Below are 16,541 nucleotides of genomic sequence, written 5' to 3'. Positions count from 1 at the left end.
GATATTGAAGAAACAAATTTTTCTTCCAATAGCGGAAGTAAGATCTTCATTGCCAGTTCCAATACACTTACATAAAGAGAATCCATTAGAATTTTTTGAGAAATAATTTATTGATGAAACAAATGTGATCCTTTAAAATATAACAAACAGTACTTGTCATATTCAAGGAGAAACAAACTTTTCCATATGAAATAAAATAATAGTATTTTTTTATCCATCATTTAAGAAGACTACTCTTTTCAGTAATGCAATTATAAGCATTCAATATTAACTTTAAATCATAATCCATAATTGCAAGAAATTAGTAAAAAACGCTAAATTAAACAGCCAGATCTTACACAATAACAAAAGGGTTAATCATGACTTCTTTAAAATATAACAAAACAAACTTGTCATAAAAAAACAAAACCATTCTTTAATTTCAGTAATGCAATTATGGTTCCTAAAATATCCCCATAGTTTCAAGTTAAGCATGTATTAAAAGAAAAACCATTCTTAATTTTGCTTGAAAAAAATAAGTAGGATGTAATCTAGACCCACAAGCCACAATCACTAGCTACACTACTAACCATCGATACCAATAAGGAAGTTTAAAATTTGGCAACGATCTACTCACCAGTCAATGGACACATTTGCAAAGCAATGGTATGTATTTTCATTTGAATACAATTATTAGCTGGAAAAAGTAGACCATCAGAAGCACTATTAACCATGGTCACTAAAGATTCTCACCAGGAATTATGCAATACAAAGCACTTAACTTTATTATTATGATGGGCATTTCTTACGAACCATTTTCACACTGATATATTTAACAATTATCTAAATTCATTTACTTATGAACGAGGATTTAATGGAAATTTCATTTTCATTAAATGATCCAACTATACTTGTTAGTATATAAAAACTGAATGAATGGTACTATCATAAAATTAAGACTAACCTAAAAAAAAAATTTTTCATTCAGAAACAAGCTTGAAGAATACAAAAAAGAACCAAACTTGCTCTTGGCAAAAGAATTATTATTTTTAGTACGTACTACTCATCAAATGGACACCTTGGGGGGAAGAGACCTGCTAAAACTTCAAAGCTCAAAGAGAAAACATCATAATGCCCATCAAAGCAAAGGTGGAATACACAACTCTACTATCCAAGCCTCAAGGATGCTACTTTACTTACTGGATACCTTGACACATAAACAGGGTTTGAGTAATGTGACTAAGAAAAAGAACCACAGTTCAACAAAATGCATGACCACTATCAAAGAAGAAAGTAACTGAATATAAAACTAGGTTAGCAACAGAAGTGCTCATCTCCAATTGCTTTCTAAACCCTACCTACCCTAACCTACAAAATACAAAGAAACTACATCCAAAACTTTAAATTCATGAACATGTTTCATGAAGTTTCATGAATTAATAATCTGTAACTAACTAATACATGTGATCAATAATAAAAACAGTAGTAAAGACAAGTAATGAAAAGGCCTAGAATAAGAAATAACTAAGGTTATAATCCTCTTATGGAAAATGTACCTGATTCAGAGTCCAAAGTCAGGTCTCAAAACAGCTAAGTACATGTGGATTATACTATAATAATTCAAGAGATTCATGGGCAAGTAGCATTTTGCTAAAGAGGCAAGTTTGGGAAAAGACAACACTACCTTTGTGCACAATACAGAATACAAAATATTCTCTTCAAACATTACAGCAACAAAGACCAAACTTGCAATGTACTGTACCATTCTTTCACAATTTTTTAACAATGTTTTCTTTCTCTTCCTTTTGTATAAAAGCAAGAATCTACACAAGTTTACCATAGCATTCTGGCTGGCCAAAGTTTCCCCTCAGCAGAAAGTTCTTCAATATGATCAACTGACCACCAACAAAGAACCCAAATCAGTTCAAATGAGGGTTAAAATGTGGGCATCCCATAAAATATAAGAAATATGAAATCAATTTCTCCTGGCTGTTCTTAAACCACTTTAAAAATTAATACAATACCAGAATGCTTGTGAAATATCTGCATTATGGCCAAAGATGGATGTAAATCACAGCAGAAACACCTTTGCCACCTAATATTTCACATCACCTATAAATGTGGTAAAAACCAACTGTATAATAGAGTAAACCTTCAAAATGTAAGAAAAAGACAAAGTATCAGGGATAATAACTGACTAACATGAAAAACACAAATCATTACCATATATATTCACAAAAATAAAAACAAAAAATTTTCAATTACAGGAAACTTTACACACTAAAATAGGCAAATATTTAATCAGCTGCAGCTCTCAAAAGAATAAATACATCTGGTATTGATGAATGGACTTCCTCTTACATAAACGTGCACCGTTCTGGCAAATAAAGCACACCAGCATGCTTGAAATGCAAATGTCCAGCACAAATGACTATAACTTTAATTTAACCTTTGAAAAAATCATCACGAAAAATTACACAAAGCCATCAGAGTGACTGCATAATAAAATAAATATAAAAGGTATCTCATAGCATTACAAACCTGAACAAATCATATGTACTGGACACTAGCTATACATTTTATCATGCCATGTTTATGCAAAACTATGGCAAGCCTATAGTAGCAGGACACAGGGGTGGGGGATACTCACGCATGCTTCGGCTATCGCTCTCTCCGTCATTTGTGGCTATGGAGGCTGTAAAGAGAGACACACAATCAACACAGCAAACTCAGCTAAGGCCACACCATGCAAACTGAGCAAGTACAGTACTTCCAAAGGACACAGCATCATACAAATATAAAAAACTCACCTGAACTCTCGCTAAAGCACTCGTGACTAATAATTGCTGGTTTACTCTGTCCAACACAATTATCAGATATATCTGCCTACCAACAGTTCACTGTGAAGATAATTTATATGCATATGATGCAATCCTTTGGTTTAAAAGAGGGTAAATGGTTACCATACCTTAGCACATACATGAAACAAAATACAATTTTTAATTAACATATCACTGTGTTCATTATGCCATTATATAGCTTTTTTTTAAAACAAACTTCTTATAAATGACATTAATGTTAGTCATAGTGCCTGGCATCTGACAATCCAACATTACCCCCCTCAAGCAAATGTCTTGATTCAGGATGCAACACACAGTGCATTTATATTCTTTTTGGAAAAAGAAAATAGGACATTTAGGACACAGTATTATGGGCTAGGAGGGAATACTATAAAGTATACATTAAAACTTGTGAACTGACTTATGACCAAGGTTGTGTGCAGGACACAGAACAAGCTGTAATTTATGCTATATATTGTAAATAAGCATAATTCATGTTACGTCAAAAGTAAATGCAGCTAATGGAGCTAGGTCATCTGTTTTGCTACATCAATATCCTAGACATCAAATTATAACTAATAATGTAAAACATCTAAAAAGCTATTTAAAAAAAAAGAAGAACTATTTGAAAGGTACTCATCATAAAATGTAAGAAAAGTCACTTTCAAAGAAAGAATTGGTTACTTTACCCAAGTAATGCTCTCTCATATCTACAAACAATGTTCTCTAGCCAAGAACGCCAATTCAGTACTAAAGATATACAGCACTGAAAAAGTATCTTAACATTAAGGCCTGCAAGAGTTATCATATCAATATCAGACATAATGATTTGACAAAAAAAAATACTTGCAACACATTAAATCAATTAACATGAGAATTAGCATTTAAAATATCAAAATAAAGAGATAATATACAGTATATCTTGCTAATATCAAAACCACAATATCACTTATCATACCCAGACTATTACCAACGTACTGTGCAATATTAACAAGCTCCTTCAAAATAAAAAGTTTGAACAGACAAGAGACTGTCCTTTCAATGAACCTACCAAGTCAACAGAACACCATTCAAATAAATTTTGAAAAAATTTGAATAATTTCCATCACCGAGGTTGTTCTTGCAGCAAAATCGAAAAATCTAAAATGACACCAGTAATTGTTTCCTGTACGAATACCAATTACCAGCAAGATTGCCAGTGAGTACGGTATGAAGATTCAAGGGGCCTAAATAAGGGTTTGATATGTTTTAACAATCTTCATAACACTTTGTAGGGAGGGAGAATGGTCTGCAACAGTGGCTATTCAATATATCAGTGCATTCCTGGTGCCCTGATTGAAAAATATGGATGCTCACCTTCATCCTTAGAAGGTACTGATCAGACATTACCAGAAGTTTTCACTCTTTCCATCCAAAGAACTATAAAAACTCAATCTGCCTTAGTTCAACAATTTGTTCAAGAGAGCACACCATAACCTGTGACCAAGCTCAAGTTTCTCTCAACTTAAAGAAACAAAGATGTGCTCAACACCACTGAAAATGGAATACAATTTTGACATCAAGAAAAACAAAAAAAGTTTCCAGAAACAATTCTGCTTCATCTTTGCTGCAGCAACTTGATCCTTCCTTTACTAATTTATTATGGAAAACTGTTAATCAATCCTTCACATAAGTCTCAGCTATTTTACATAGGGCTTTGCTGGTTAACATTTTCAATTACAATGACTTTCTATTCATAAAATATTACTTTTCTATAGAGAAATTATTTAAAAAGTCCTGGGCAACTTCCATCATGGTATAATGAAGTTCTACAGTCAAGTCTTCTAACAATCTTTCTCTAATGATATATTTAGGTTGTTTTCCCCTAAACTCAGGACAGTATGCCCCTTTTTGTGGTAACAAAAATGAGGGGGCTTTATGTAGTGTGAAGTCATAATAGTCCTTGTACCAAGCTTTAGCTTAATAAAAAACAGCTACATACCAGACTGAGCATGTTTACCTATTTATAAATTGTCTAATGCATATCTGCAGAATATAAATGGGTGAATTTACTGAAAACCACAGAGTAATATATCAATGGGATACAAATAATGAGAAAACATTCACACAACTGAAAATGTGAGAACTTACAAATGCAGTACGCAATTAGTGATTAGATTCGTTCATCAAGCATAATTGACTACTAATATTTCAACTATATGGCACTTACACTGTTGCAGAGTACATTACATTTGTATGACAATATCAATAAATGTTGAAAAATCTACATATTCCATGAACTGACAAATACTTTTTTTTTTTTCTTTTGTACCATACAACAGTATGCAACAATACAAATCTCTGCCCAACTGCCTTAGAAAAAGAGGAGCAGGAGTTTATGAGTAACAAATTCATGACCACAGAAGGATAAAAAATCATGGGGAGGGCACTGATGAAGCTACTGTATACGGATTAAACAGTAATTCAAATATATATATATATATAAGATCGACAGAAGATGCTAGAAAGCTCTCTGCACAGTTCTGTGCTTGAAAGTAAAACCTACTGTCAAAACATTACAATATTTCAATACAAAAAATAACACGGATATGGAACAAATAGATTTACCCATATCAAAATTTTTAGGGCGTACAGTATTTATAAAAATAAGGTCACATGGTAAATATTTCAGGTAACTGAGTCAGCATAGCTTTATTCCCAATATGACATTAAGAATTCATAATCTATCATTCATACATTCCTAAAATCTTTTATTCAACAATTTATCTAGCTAATCATTTGAAATAAATACTCCAATGTTTTAGTCATTGTAATAAGAGGGGAAAGCAACTATACTCTTTCAAAAAATGTCAATGACAAATATATCAAAGAAAGGAAAATAGTTTCCCATTTTCTACTGGATATTACTTGACCATGAGTCTACAAACCTTACAATTTTGTATGTTGCTAGGTAACACATACATTAAATGCTTAACCTTAATTTAAGCATGAAAAAGACACCATTTGGTTATCAGGATTTCACACTCACACCTCAAGGGGGCAACTAAATACAGTAATATTAAAATGGTTAAATCCTATTAAAAGTAAAAACTCCATTACCCATATGCCTGGACAGGAAAATCACACTACTGCCGAGACTGAAATATATTAATGCCCTCTAACATTCAACAGAAATTCGTAAAGAAAAAAAGAATTTTAACAATAGCCCAATGTGTTTCTCTGAGTGAATGTGATTACAGTACTTACTAATCCTTTACGAACATAGTATCAGAATAGCCATAACCATCAACCCTAAATAAATTAAAAAGTTGCAAAACCTATTTTGCAACAAAACATGAAATTAACACTGTACAACCTTCAAAGCAAAACCCCACCACCAAGAGCTGTCTTTAAAAATAAGAATCAATTCACCAGCAGTAGACTTTGCTGACCTAAATCACTCTCTTGCAATAATATACATTTATAAATATCACTTTAGTGTACATACATCCACCCAGTCCTGCACAAGCTTTTATTCAGTCTGTGTTAGGAAGGCAAACCTTTAAAACTAAGAAAATAGGCAAGATGCTACCAACTGCACTGTTATCTGGGAACCCATGATATCAATGTATCACATATGCTTATCTGCTTGTCTTCAATAAGCGCAGCTTAGTAAAAGAGGGATAAGGAAGTTTTCATGAACTGAGTTTGAAAGATCTTAATTTTATAGGTGATTACTAATAAATACAAAACAATACGACAAATTCTGTGAAGGAAACCCAATGAACAGTCTGATGATGCAAATGTATAGGTTCTGAATTAAACAGTAAAATGGGGTTCCAAATTAGTTTTGGCTACTTAGGGATCTCAGAAGGTCTGAGAACCACACTTATGGACAGAAATGGACAGCAAAGATAGAGACAATTAGATACAGAGAAATTGTCAGTTACAAATGAAAAAACTACACAGAAGAGGAAAGGATTGTGAGCAATCCTGAATGAACAGAATTTCAGTCTAAGGGTTCTGAAGAGAACACTTTATCTATATAAGACTTGAAAAATAAGATACCTAGTACAACTTAGTTTCACTGGTAGAGCAAGATACTCTTATTAACTGCATATCCCTTCCAACAGTTTAAACTAATGCAGATCAAGTTTCTGCCCTAAACTGGATTCCACTGCCCTTCCACGTGCTGGTTTTAGAGAAGTGCTGTCCAGCTCTTCATTGTCACATCTCTGGGTAAAAGTCCTCTGACTTCAAGAGTTCAGAGGACTACAACCACAAAATGGGTCAGCATTATTCTACCAAGCATACCTCTCTATCCACTTCAATTATGAGGGATGGTTATTATTATAAAACAAGTCAATGAGACTACCAAGTCACTATGCTAGACCCATGTTCATTTGAATGATTTATTCTCAGAGAACTGACAACAGAACAAGGTAGATTTAAAGAAGTTGGACAACTAAACAGAAACTACAGGAATCTATCAAGAGGGAGCTTCCTCTCTGCTGTAGGTTTGTAGCTGACCCAGTTCTGAGTCAATGGTCAAAGACCTGATGCAAAATTTGCTTTTGAAAGACTGTCCTGAAATAAAGTGGCTCAATGCTGGTGTCACTTTGCACCTTTCAAAATCTGACAGAAGTCTATTCCCTTGTCAATTGGATATGTACTGCTTGGGAAGTTGTCAGAGAAGGAACAAGAGAGGATTTATCCATATTAACACTAAAACCTAACACCTGGAAGAGATGGAGCAGCTGTCTTTACAATCCACCAGTTCTAATGTCTCTTGAACTGAATATGGAGGAAGACTCAACAACAGGGAACAAGAGTCTAAATTGTGAGCTCTTTGAAAGAAATTATCAGATTTTGTTTATTTCTATCATGTGGTTGACACAATGGGTGTGTTTATAATACAGTAATAAAATTAAATTTTGTTCCATATATTGGTGTCCTTCAAAAATGTAATAAATGAATAAATGAAAGAAGATAAAGATTCAGACAAAATTTCCTTCACTGATTTCTTTCAAAACTAGGAATCTGCTGTTGTCTGAAGTTTGTACATTCACATAAAATAAGTTTAACTGTTACTATTGACCTTCATTCTCTGCACACAAGGACTGAGTCTTAGGGATTGATCATCAAACAATCTAAATTCAAGTGGGGTTACCAATTCAGAGAAAATTAATACAATGCAGTACAGTACTAATGTAGTAACTAATGATGGGTCTATTCTGTTTTGTGATCAGATTCATTATTCCATAAAATTTGCCACTTATTAAAGATAGATTTTAGAGTTGTTAAACTTCCATTCACAGGAATTACCATTTTTCATATGATCATAGTAACTCCAGTTTTAATTGTACTAGCTGCTCTTAATGCCCATGTGGTTTGAGATTCATCAGATTTCAATAATTATAGCAGTTTCTTATATGTGGAATGAATACTGTTTGTTGTACCAGAGCAAAGTTTTGAAGCACTTCTGTGGCACTTTTATAGTCACTGAAAATAACACATTTCTGTGGGGTATATTTTTAATATTACAGTATTTTTATAATAATAATCACAGAATTTATTATGCAGTTCTTCTGTGAAAACAAAAGTAATGTTTTATAAAGAAAATCGATTTGTTTTATTAGGTAGATTATCAGAGAACCCCGAATTGGTAAAGCACATCCATACAGACTTAATGCCTGGAAGTTAACATCCTTGAGATCAAAGATGTAAAGAAGGTCCCCTTCCTAATGAACCACAAGACTGAATTTCAACTTTAATCCCCAGCCTGAGGTGGTCCTCGACAGGAGGGGGAAAAAATGGAAAAAAGGGAAATACAACTAATACTAGGTCAAAATTCTCTTAGGTCTTCAAGTATCATAAATTAACTGTAGAATAATCCTACAGCTTCATGCTTGAAAAGGCATGTCTAACTTCAATATTACTAGGCTACCTTCTTCACTACTAGCATTACTGTAATGTAGTTTTTAATAAAATTTGAGGATCTCTTCATCTGTAACTCAAGAGAGGGCAGGCTGGCTGGACCTGTATGGAGCCATGAACATGCCTAGCTGTGTTGCACAGTCTCTGGCTCTAATTTGCTGCTTTTCTGAGGTAAGGGTAAGATGAGATAAGAGTCAAACTCACACTCCAAAAGGACCTGGTCATAAACCTTCTTCAAACAGCTGGAAACTGGAAACTAATAGGTTATATACATGAATTATAAATGGACTGGGGACATTTCTTTTCAGAAAATTTGAAATTGTGCATTTTTCTTAGTAATGGACAAATTTCATGTCTCCGAAAGGTTTTTCACAAATGGGGTTAGGATAAGTTGGGAGCTAAATTTTTGTGAAAAAGGAAGGCAGGAGGGAGTCAGCACATTAATATTCAATCTGTACTGCATAATAGCAGAAAAAGAGCAATTCTTGCTATTTTGAAAGCATCCCTGGGATCTTTAGAGAAGTGGTAAAGTTCTTGTTCAGTTCATCCCAATGGAGACCCCTAGCATAGTGCTGAGAATGGGATGGCCTGATGGAAGAAGAATTGTTTACATGTGAGAATTCCTTCAAATTATGGTTGGCCTGTACTAACAGAAAATGAAAAATGCAAAAAGAGTCAATTATTCACATTCTAAAATGTCCAGAACAAGAGGGATATTTTAAGTTACTGATGGGAATATCATCACTGGCCTTGTTCTGCTTGACAACACTGAATAGTGTGAAGATTGGAAGAAGCACCATAAAGAATCAAATGTTGGCACCAGCAAAACACAAGTAAAGGAAAAATAAGTGAGAAGTCAGATACATGATGACCAAAATACAAGGTTTAAAAAAAAAAAAGGGGGGAGGGCAAATTAACCTTTTGATGTTTTGGGAGGAGCACAAAACTGGTCTGAAGTAAAACAATCTGCTCTGGCTTACTGCCTATGATCTTAAGAAATAATTTTCTTTTATAGCTTACTAAGGTTTTATTTTTCCTGATTCAATCCTGGGTTTGGTCTCACTTTGAAACCAATACTAACCATACTTTACTGTAATATGTAATTGTAATAGCCACAATGCCCTCTTAACTTCTCGAATTCTTTGCGCTTTTTGGATACGCTTGTCACTTGCTCAGTGACAAGCGTATCAAAAGCCAGAATTATAGTTAAGAGGAGACGTGTGGCTATTACAATTACATATGTATCTCGATAAAGTGACCAGTAGATTCTACATATTTATTGTAATATATTAAAAAATTAAAAACAGCTGAATTATACACTCAGAATGAAGCACTTGAGTTAAAAGAGAACAGAAATATCTTTACGTTTTGTCAATAAAAGGAAAATATAGATTAATAATTTTTCTTTGCTCCATATCATATTACTATGCATCAGCCACTGCATAGAAAAACCCATAAAGAAAAATACTGAAAAATAAGCAAATGTATTTATGATTTTGTTTATTTTGGACTGGTTTAATGCTAACTCTTTTGAACTGCCCCTACTTATATGAAGATCAAATTAAACCATTCCCTAACACTCTACTAACATAATTACACATAATACCCAAAAGAAAAATATTTCATGTTAATTTTTTAATTAATTTTCTGAACTGAAGTTACCAAAACCTAAAGGGATCTTCTTGTGTGACATCATGCCATCAGAATCTCGAAGGGTTAAAACATGGAAAAGACAAGGCAGATAATACATAAAACAAATTCATAACATGTAATTTTTATTTTTTACAATATGAAGGGAACTGAGTCTCAGAGGCACATGGAAATCAAACCTTGGGTGTCATATAGCATTGCAGCTGGTCCCATTTTGCCTTTCTCCATTAAGAACCCATGTCCAACTGATACTAGCAAAACTGAAAGCTTTGAGTAAGAAAATAATTTATGAAGCCCTTTAATTTAATATCTTCCAGGAAATAATGTGAAGTGCATCATCTATAAGCTCTACAACACTTTATTCAGCAACACTAGCCTTGTCAGAAAAAGGAACACACATGGTAGATGAAAATGACAATATCTATATAATAAAGCAAAGACAAATCAATTGCTTACCTTCAAAGTCCTCATCGACTTTGGGAAATGATGTAAAGAGAGCAAACATTATTCTTCACAAACACAGATAATGTTAACAAAAGGTACTCTTATTCTTTTCTCAGTAAATTCCGTGTACAGGGAAAATTCATGAATCATTATAGCAATAATTCTGAAACCAAGTTTACAAGAGTATCCATATCCTTATTACAGTTTAATTTCCAATGGATAAAAAAAAAGTTTCCCCTTTTGTAAACATTCGAAGCCTACACATACAACAACACAAGCAATCTGATCAGAGTTTAAAAACAGAACACTGGAAATTTGTGTTTAGATTTTGTTGCCACGAAAACCTTGTACCGTATATGAGTACTGCATATTTTGATTTCAAAACACTGCATCACAAAAACTTAACTCCTCCTGATCAGACCTACATACTTGATGTTATACTTTCAAATAACTCACATGTAGCATTCATGATTTACACATTAATGGTTGACTAAGCCATAGAGCTGACAGGTAAATGAACTAAAAACTGCTGTCAATTAGCAATTATGATTTCCTGAAATACTAGCTTTGATACTACCTTACAAATTTTCTCTTCAAAAACTACCCTCCTTCATTTAATCTGCATGTTACTAAATTCCTTTCCAGTAACCGACCAATAAAATTCTAAAAAAATAATCCACTTTGAAAATCCAATGGTGAACTCTAAAATAATTTGTATACAAATAGTGTTACAACAGAATTAATATCATCCCTACACTAAAAAACTGTTCATAACCTGTTATACTTTTTGAAACTTGATACTCTTTCTCTAATATTAACATGCTGATACTGGAATTTCTGAAAAACCTTATATAATAATTTCTTTATAATAAGGAAGTTAATATAGTTATAATATATTAATGCTATTTATGTAGTATATACAAACACTGCCTGCATAGTTAGTCTGATACATCTCATACTTCCCACTAGAAAAAGAAAGATGACCTAATGAACTCATTCACACTGTATGCGTAAGTGTGGCAATTTCTAAATTTCCTTAACTTTTTTTCCAAATTCAGTATCACATAATATACAAACATCATTTAGACTGATGAAATCCCAGTCAAAAATACTGAAAAATATATAAAAATACTAAGTAACATAAAACAGTATTCCTCATGGTACTGGCTAGAATGATTAGATCTTTTGAATACCTCTAAATTAATGGCTGGAATGCTCGCTGGTCAATTCACATGATAAACTTTTTAAATCTTAATACAGATATAACAGATAGTCTATTATCCTCAAAAAGAATCCTACAAAATGCAAATTCTCCAATACCAAAAATACCCTGGGTGTGTAAAAAAGAGTGTTAGTCTGTTAAGTAAAATTCTCAGTCTGACAACAGAGTTCCTCCTCTAATTGATAATTTGACTGACAACAGCCATGGAAATACCTCATACTGTGAGAATCAAGAACTTGCTGTCTAAGATTCACTTCATTCTGTCATTTAATTGCAGTAGGTTCACTTCCCAGCCTTCAGTAGGTCACCACTGCTTCTCCAGCTAACTTTACAGTTATGCCAATATTAGCAAGCATCCAGCTTTAATATTACATGTTATCTTATGGATAACAAATATTATGTACAATTATGTTTTGAGTCAAATTTTCAATTGCCTCTAAGGCAACTTGTGAGCTGGCAAAAATTACAAAATATTAAATATTAGAAAATGCCGAGAGATTAAAATGCTAAGAGCCTCAGCCTGAACATTGAAGTCTGCTAAGGTAATGGCATATGACAGATATCTTATTCTGTAATTTCAACATTACTTCACACATACATGGGTATGTACAGTATATCTTTATGTAATTTTGATTTTAACAAAATTTAGGCTGTCCAGCCAATCACTGAGGTACTTTCTGCCATTCAATGCTTGACACAGTGAAAAGAGGAAGCTGAAGTGGTTGAACAGCAAGACAGAGAGTATAAGGAAAATAAAGATCAAGTACATGGCTCTAAAGGTGGAACTTGGAGGAAACCCCGTAGTTTCACTATGAAGTAATAGTTGGAGAAGTTGCACAGTAAGATTGAAGAACAGAAGCATGAATGGCAATAAAGTAAAAAGCACAAAAGTGGATGCAAACACCCTTTTGTAATGCCTACAGTGCATCAAGTGGGTGCACTGGTAGCACAACCCCCTATACCGTAGTGGATATCTCTATGTAAAAAGGAAAGTATAATGGCCTTCTCTATGAATTAGCTCCAAGTGGTGCTGCACGTTTAGCTTAATACTATTTGATTGTCTTCAGTGAATGTCTTGATGTGTCTACATATCTACTAATGACCAAGGTGTTCATCAGATAAACACTTAGTTTCTCTGTTTAAAAACTAAGATTATCATATCACTCCCTAGGGAAAATGTTTTAGCTGGTTTTATGGAAGTGATATTTAATGCTCTGTTTTGCAATGTTACCATACTGTGAGTTAGTCAAGGAAGTTCTTCTGATTATTCAAGGACAAAGAATTTTATGGCGTAGCAACATGCTACAGTACATAAACACAATTAATGAATAATATTAGCACATTCATTTTAAACTGGAGAAGATGCTCTTTCATGCCTGATATCCAATGTCAACAATCAACTAAGATTTAAAATTTGTTGAGCATTCCTGCTAAGATTTGATGGGATACCATATGATAAGTAAATTCTGAGTACAGTACTTGTGGTTTTACATTTAAGAATTGTGATAGGTTCTACGTTTAAGAATTGTGATAGGTTCTAAATCCAGCCAGTGGTTTAATGAAACAAGGTTAGTTTCATAATGAGATATTTTCCCTTGAATACATGATGCCTAACATAATCTAACCTACTGTAAAAATATTAAAACAGTATTCAATCTTATTTTCTTTGAATTTCAATCTGTGCAAATTTCCTAAAAAATATAACAGCTGCTACAAAGAAATCATATTGCATATTAATTGCAGTTAGAAACTATACAGGCAGTCTGCATATCTTCATAAATAATTTTTATATTTGGAGTTTACAATAATGGTAAATGTTAAACGGAGGGTTTTTTTTTATTCTACGGAAACTATCCAGAACAAATACCAAGCCTGACTTTTCTATTGTCAAAATTTTGCTCCCCATTCAGTAACATATGCAAATATGAAAACTATGCATTACATGTTGAATATTATATTCAACTTTACCATCCTTGTATGACTGAATGAGTCATGAAAAGTACAAGACACTAAATGAATGTGAGATATAACCTAATCCAAGAATGTTATCATAACAGGCAACAAGGGAACAAAGCATTCATTCAAAAGAGAAGCTGAACACTGTCACTTTACTTCACAAGACTGTTCTCCCTCAAGATCCAAATTTACAAAGAACATAACATATTAAGCAACAACACCCATGTTACATATTACGTATTCACAACTCTTCAAACAAAGCACAAAGTGATACAGTGGATCACATTAACAACTGTGCATTCATACAGTGGATAGAACTAAGGATAACTATATGTGCTCAAGGAAAATCCTTTCATTTGTTCTAATATTTTAGGGTCTTATCACTAAATAATTATTCAAAAGGTAATCTACAGCTTTTAATTCCTATTTAGTAACGAAATCAGAAATTAGTCGCTGTAAAATCTTAATTTATGACAGGTTATGGCAAAACCAGGGTATTACTGTTGTCCAAAACTATTATCTGTGATTCACTAAGAGTAGCATCAGAAACTAAAAAATTGAAAACCAAGCAAGACAAAAAATAAAACCTTCTACTCACGTTCATTATCCGAACCATCTTCTGACTTATCATCCTTGCTTTTATTGAGGAACGGGAACTTTCTACTAAAGGATAAGGTTTTCTTCTTCCTTTCAAGAGTAGATTGCTGGAATAACCAAAGTGTCCTTTTCAAAAACCAAATTAAGATATATTTTAAACTTAAATCTATGCTTGTGTCACTTCCACATATGCCAATGAAATTTCCCATTACGGATTACGCTAAACATTAAAACTAAAAATACAAAAATATAAAAAAAATGTGAAACAAACCCTTGCATCATTGTTGTTCTTGCCCTGGAAAGCTACAGACCGAAGTCTGGCCTTCTGTTTTTTCTCCCAGCGTGCTTTAGAAGGAATGATCCCCGTTGTGCCTGTAAAAATGAATGGGTGGTAAATGCTAACATCATCCAATATTTGCCAAGAAAAGACAGCTACTTCATGCATCCAATTCACATAATCTCCCTTTTCATATTGGCAAGTTCAACATTTTTAAACTCTTCTAAATTTCTCTGAATGATGTTTCTGGAAGTGTGAGTGATAGTTCTCCTTAAGCTAAACTTATCAGACTAAAGAAAAACATGACAGTTTAATGTTCATAATGATCAAAACTTGTCCACTTATGAATTAAAGTTGGAAAGCACCTGTTACACATGTAGTTTTCACTCAAATAGGAGGCCTTTCTTTACAATACAAAAGTAAACTTTATTGCTCAGGTTACCTAAAAAACTAATGATAAAATTATAATACTGTAAAAAATTTATAAAAATAAAAATAATGAGCATCAAATTGAAATATGCAGATGACTACTTAAAAGGTTAGCCTGATCTTATATCCTGTGCCAAGCATACATTTAAGTAAATCATTGTAATTTTTATTTACCAATGATAAAGGGTCCTCGAAAACTTGAAGTTTTTAAGTATTGTATTTCTAAGAAATATATTAAGATCTGATATAAAGGAAAAAGGCTTTATTTATCCTCATCTTTACAAAATGTGACTGTTCTTCATAGTCTTCAATATCTACATATTGTAGCATTTTACAAAATAAATGTTACGGAAGGGTCATATTACATAGCCCAAACCTAGAAGGACAATACCCTGCATTTTATGGACAATCTTTATTGCTCAAAAAATGATAAAAACTTGATCATTCAAAACCAATCTAGGAGTACATACATACTACTCTTATACAGCCCATACTATTACATTATTAACATAAAATTTGAAAACATTCCATGTAAACTGAAGATCAAAACAAGAACCTCAACCACACATACAGACTTTTCAGGTCAGTTTTTTCTAGCCTTGCAACAGAACTATATCATAAGTAGAACTTATTGGAAAGGAAGCATAATTAGCTGGTGCACTAATTATGATGATAAGTTCTCCAAACTCTGGAAATTCCAACCCAAACCAGCATACATCTGTCTCAAGTTCATGAGTGAACACTAACCTAGTCGTTTTTAGTAAGTTTTTGAGTAACCACACTGCTTACCTTCTTCTTCTCCAGTCGGAAGCACCCGTCTAGCCTGCCACCACTGGTCATCAGATGCATTAGTTACATGAAGAATTTCTCCATAATTGAAGGCAAGACCACGGGAAGGCAAACCATCATCACGGTTGGGATCATAATCAAACAGTGCTCTGTAAAATTAACATTCAAATATAAATCATTAGATATTACACAAAAAAGTAAACAGTACAGTATAATGAATTAGCACTAAAAAGTAAACAGTACAGTTTAATGAATAAGCACTAAACTACAAAACTTAAATTTACATGTTATCAGTATGTACATAAGACTATACACTTAAAATGTATGTTGGGTTTAATTTTATATTAGAAAACATTTCCCCTTAAAGGAGGTAGCTCCATAGAAAAACAACAGAATGGTCTGGCAGGAATAATATGAATTATCAGGAATATTAATGGTGAGA

General features: G+C 33.0%; 1 protein-coding gene across 8 annotated transcripts in view; it reads right to left on the bottom strand.

Annotated features, from left to right (window-relative positions):
• LOC136833341 (disks large homolog 4-like) overlaps positions 1-16,541 on the bottom strand; it is a 734,549-nt gene that overhangs the window by 15,001 nt on the left and 703,007 nt on the right. For 7 of the 8 annotated variants that reach the window (XM_067095343.1, XM_067095344.1, XM_067095347.1 and 4 more), the window contains 5 exons: positions 16,100-16,248; positions 14,876-14,976; positions 14,606-14,711; positions 10,842-10,859; positions 2,630-2,674 (listed from right to left, as the gene is read on the bottom strand). In XM_067095343.1, coding sequence (XP_066951444.1) covers positions 2,630-2,674; positions 10,842-10,859; positions 14,606-14,711; positions 14,876-14,976; positions 16,100-16,248 — 419 coding nt within the window. The remainder of the gene's footprint in view (positions 1-2,629; positions 2,675-10,841; positions 10,860-14,605; positions 14,712-14,875; positions 14,977-16,099; positions 16,249-16,541) is intronic. The other variant, XM_067095349.1, reaches the window with a different exon arrangement.

Source organism: Macrobrachium rosenbergii, chromosome 51 (genome assembly GCF_040412425.1).
Source record: "Macrobrachium rosenbergii isolate ZJJX-2024 chromosome 51, ASM4041242v1, whole genome shotgun sequence".
NCBI classification, from domain to species: Eukaryota; Metazoa; Arthropoda; class Malacostraca; order Decapoda; family Palaemonidae; genus Macrobrachium; species Macrobrachium rosenbergii.
This window is presented reverse-complemented; position numbering and strand designations above follow the sequence as displayed.